Source organism: Myotis davidii, unplaced genomic scaffold (genome assembly GCF_000327345.1).
Source record: "Myotis davidii unplaced genomic scaffold, ASM32734v1 scaffold96, whole genome shotgun sequence".
NCBI lineage: Eukaryota > Metazoa > Chordata > Mammalia > Chiroptera > Vespertilionidae > Myotis > Myotis davidii.
The window spans coordinates 6463863-6467554 of NW_006289416.1; the positions used below are offsets into that span (position 1 = coordinate 6463863).

Consider the following 3692-nt stretch of genomic DNA (forward strand, 5'->3'; position numbering starts at 1 on the left):
GGCAGCTCCCCCGCCAGCGCCGCGTGCTGTGACTGAGCCGGAAGCAGCTCGTCCACCGAGTCCCTCTCCCGCAGAGGCCGCTAGAGTCGCCAACATGTCGTACATGCTCCCGCACTTGCACAACGGCTGGCAGGTGGACCAGGCCATCCTTTCGGAAGAAGACCGGGTGGTCGTCATCCGGTTCGGGCACGATTGGGACCCTACGTGCATGAAAATGGACGAGGTTCTGTACAGCATCGCGGAGAAGGTACCGCATGCGCGGCAGTCAGCTCGGTGTCTGCTTTCTTTTGGCTTGCCAGTTGACAGGAAAATTTAAAAGTGAGGTTAAAAGCTGGCTTCCACACTCACTGTTCATGCCCTAAATTTTAATGCGCCAGCAAATAAACAGAAGATGTAGGATTGACCTAGTGATGTGAAGACGAGCTCCCTGAAATTGTACACAATAGGTTATGCGTTTTTCTTCTGGGAGAAGTTGCCATACGTTACAGAAAAGTTAATGGGCCCTCTCCCTAGATAAATCACTTAGTAATTCCTAGAGATAGGGTGTTTTTTCAAGATTTGCATCTATGGTAGTGAGAACACAATATTTTTGCATACTTTGGCAAGTGTTGGAGCTCCTTTTAAATAGCTTAGCTTAAAAGGATTGTCCTTTTTTTTGGTATCATGTTTATCTGTTGTATTTATAAAGCCGAACATGTATGTTAATAGCATAGAAGCTCTTCTTGTCGTTTTTTGTTTTGTTTTATAACAGATGATTTAAATGCAGGGACTTGTTTGCTGACAGTAAGTAAGGGTGCAGTTGTAGGGTGTTTCTGTGTAACCAGAGTCTTAATTCTTTTTAAAATTCCTCATGGTGGTTTTAAGATAACTTTTAATTTGGATTTTTGCAATTTCAACAGTAGGGCAAAAGGCACATATATTAGGGTGTTAGTGAAATTATTAACTTACTACTGTTTGATGAATGATTTGAAAGGTCATTTGAAGAGTAAAAGTGGAAACACTGAAACCATCTTTTCTTTCTTCCTTTTCTTTTTCCCAAAATATATTTTATTGATTTTTTACAGAGAGGAAGCGAAAAGGATAGAGAGTTAGAAACATTGATCAGCTGCCTCCTGCACACCCCCTACTGGGGATGTGCCTGAAGCTAAGGCACATGCCCTATACCGGAATCGAACCTGGGATCTTTCAGTCTGCAGGCCAATGCTCTGTCCACTGAGCCAGTCCGGTTAGGGCCCATCTTTTCTTTCATGGGAATAGGAGATGGTAATATTGGCTGGGTTAAAATAACACCTGTGAGTAAATAACAACAGAGTATATATTTAGTACTTAGGAAAGAAAAGCTGAATTTTACTACCTCCTATTTGGAAGGAGAGGCAGAGTGATGTAGGGGTCATGACATTGTGGACCTTAGGGACTGTTCTTCCCTATCTGTCATCATAAGTACCACTTGGCATACTTACCAAGTGCATCGCAGAGATTCTGATTGTATGGGTCTGGGTGAGGTTCAGAAACGGCTTCTTTGAGAAGCTCCTCTGGGAATTGTGGTGTGACTTTCAGAAACCTCTCAACAGAGGTCTGGGTCCAAGTATGAGTGCTGTACTTGTCAGACATGCAAGACCCTGAGGAGCTTGGGGAGGTAGGTGACTGGGGAACCCAGGAGAGAGAGCCTTGAATGAGGTGGTGCCAGGGAATCATTTATTCATTGTTTAAGCTACTGTATAGTGGTCAAGGGCAGATACTGCTGAATTCAGTGAAGACTTTACCAAGCACCTTTCCGATAAGCAAATCACTAGCATGTTGACTTTGAAATAATCTAGGGTGTGTGTTCTGGATTCTACCTTGCAGGTGGTGGCATAATAACCAGGTGATGTCCAGATCTGCTGCCCTCAGCGCCAGGCTAGGATGGCTAGAGACGTAAGGGTTGGGTGGCTCTTCACGTCTGAGCAAAACTTGGCAAGATGCTCTTAGCTAGGAGACATATTTTATGTGTTAACATAAATTTTTAGGGACTTTTACCAGCGTGGTTCTTTCTAATGCCTTTATGTCAGAGACCGAATTGCTGTGTCACTAGTGGACATACTCTTCTTGTATTGAACCTGTTAATAAGGGCAGTTTAATTAGGCTCACTTTGACTATTTTCCTTTAGTCTTTTAAGTTACCCTTTTTTTTGTCCAAAAATGTGGATTTTTATTTTAATAAATTTTCAATATTGTATTATAATATAGCTATTCAAAATGCAAACTTGAAATGCATTGTAAGACTATTAACATTTTGCTTTCTCTCAGTATAAGGGCAAAATATGAGTTTATAAATCTGGAAGTTCTTTTGGGGAAGCTCAACAGAAATTTTTGAGATTGACGGTTTTAGTATAAAGAACAACTTAACTCTATTTAAAAATCTCCCTCTGCAGAAATGGCAGATAATGGGGGATCTTCCTCATCTTGTTACGAGCCCTGTTTGGATATCCCAGCTGTTTTAAAGTGAGTAAAAGTTCCTGGGTTGAAGCTGGAATGTGGTGTATTGACTTGATGCTCTGACAGTGCCAACCCCTCTTTGTGCTGGGTTAGTTTTGAGCTATACTGAAACAGAGAGATGCTTACCGATTTTACAGCTGTCTGGAATTTGGCAGAGTGGTAATAACAAAGTTTCCTGTTTAGCAGCTGATTTTATGCACAGCTTTGAAGAGAGACTGTTTTGTGCCCCTCTGAGCTGTCTGCCATTCTGTAGGAGCAGTTTGTCACAGCTCAGTTTCCTAAATTCCACGGTGGTTAAGAATAAGTGGGACATTTAATTTTTGTGTTAAAAAGCCCATATAAGTAAAGTTTAAAATATGTAGAACCTCAGTGATATTGACTGGTGATCATACATTCTAGATGAAATTATATGTAAGGCAAATAAATATATTGATGAAACTTTTTAGGAATGACTGGGGGGTCTTTCTGAAGCATCATATAAAGTAAGTGAACCAGTGGAAGTTGGTGCTCAGTCTGAGAAATCGATAGGAACCAGCAGAAGGCATGTTTTTGTATTCACTCTGGATTTGTGTCTCTGCATATAATCACCTTGCAGCAAGTAGCTATGAGAGGCAGGATTGAGCAGTGGTTATGGGCCCAGACTGAGCTGGATTCTGCCACTTACTGCCTGCATGACATTAAGTAACTCGTCTGTAAGAAAGGGATACCAGTGCCGGACTCTTGGTGGTTGTGAGGGCAGAGTTAATATCAAGTAGTATATTCAGTGATCATTAGCTACCATTATTATTACTATCTCACATCACAAAATTTGCAACAGTTACTGTAAATAGAGCTAATCAGGGCACATAGTTTTTTGTTTTATTTATTTGTTTTTATATATGTGTGTGTGTGTGTGTGTGTGTGTGTGTGTGTGTATTGATTGATTGATTGATTGATTGATTTCAGAGAGGAAGGGAGATAGAGAGATAGAAACATCAGTGATTGAGAGGGAGTCATTGATCGGCTGTCTCCTGCATGCCTCCAACTGGGGATGGAGCCTGCAACCTGGGCAAATGTCCTGACTGGGAATCCTATGAACCATGAAATCTTGGTTCATAGGTTGATGCTCAACAGCTGAGCAACACCAGCCAGGCAGGGCACATAGTTTTAGAAAATAAAGTTACCATGTAATCTTTTGATGGATTTGAAATGAATTAAGTAGCAGTGTAATAATTAGCC

General features: G+C 41.3%; 2 protein-coding genes across 5 annotated transcripts in view; one reads left to right on the plus strand and one right to left on the minus strand.

Annotated features, from left to right (window-relative positions):
* Positions 1–3692, minus strand: part of HSBP1L1 (heat shock factor binding protein 1-like 1) — a 77664-nt gene that overhangs the window by 52968 nt on the left and 21004 nt on the right. Inside the window, exon 6 of one of the 3 annotated variants that reach the window (XR_001513554.1) lies at positions 1144–1290. The exons of 1 other annotated variant lie outside the window; for it this stretch is intronic. The gene's annotated coding sequence lies outside the window, so the exon portion shown is untranslated. Of the gene's footprint in view, positions 1–1143; positions 1291–3692 lie in introns of those variants that run through there. One more of the 3 variants, XM_015562734.1, reaches the window with a different exon arrangement.
* TXNL4A (thioredoxin like 4A) overlaps positions 7–3692 on the plus strand; it is a 9316-nt gene continuing 5630 nt past the window's right edge. Inside the window, exons 1-2 of one of the 2 annotated variants that reach the window (XM_015562728.1) lie at positions 158–247; positions 2411–2480. Coding sequence is in view for 1 of the 2 variants with exons in the window: in XM_006761893.2 (XP_006761956.1) it covers positions 95–247 (153 nt within the window). In the remaining variant the exon portion in view is untranslated. Of the gene's footprint in view, positions 248–2410; positions 2481–3692 lie in introns of both variants that reach the window. The other variant, XM_006761893.2, reaches the window with a different exon arrangement.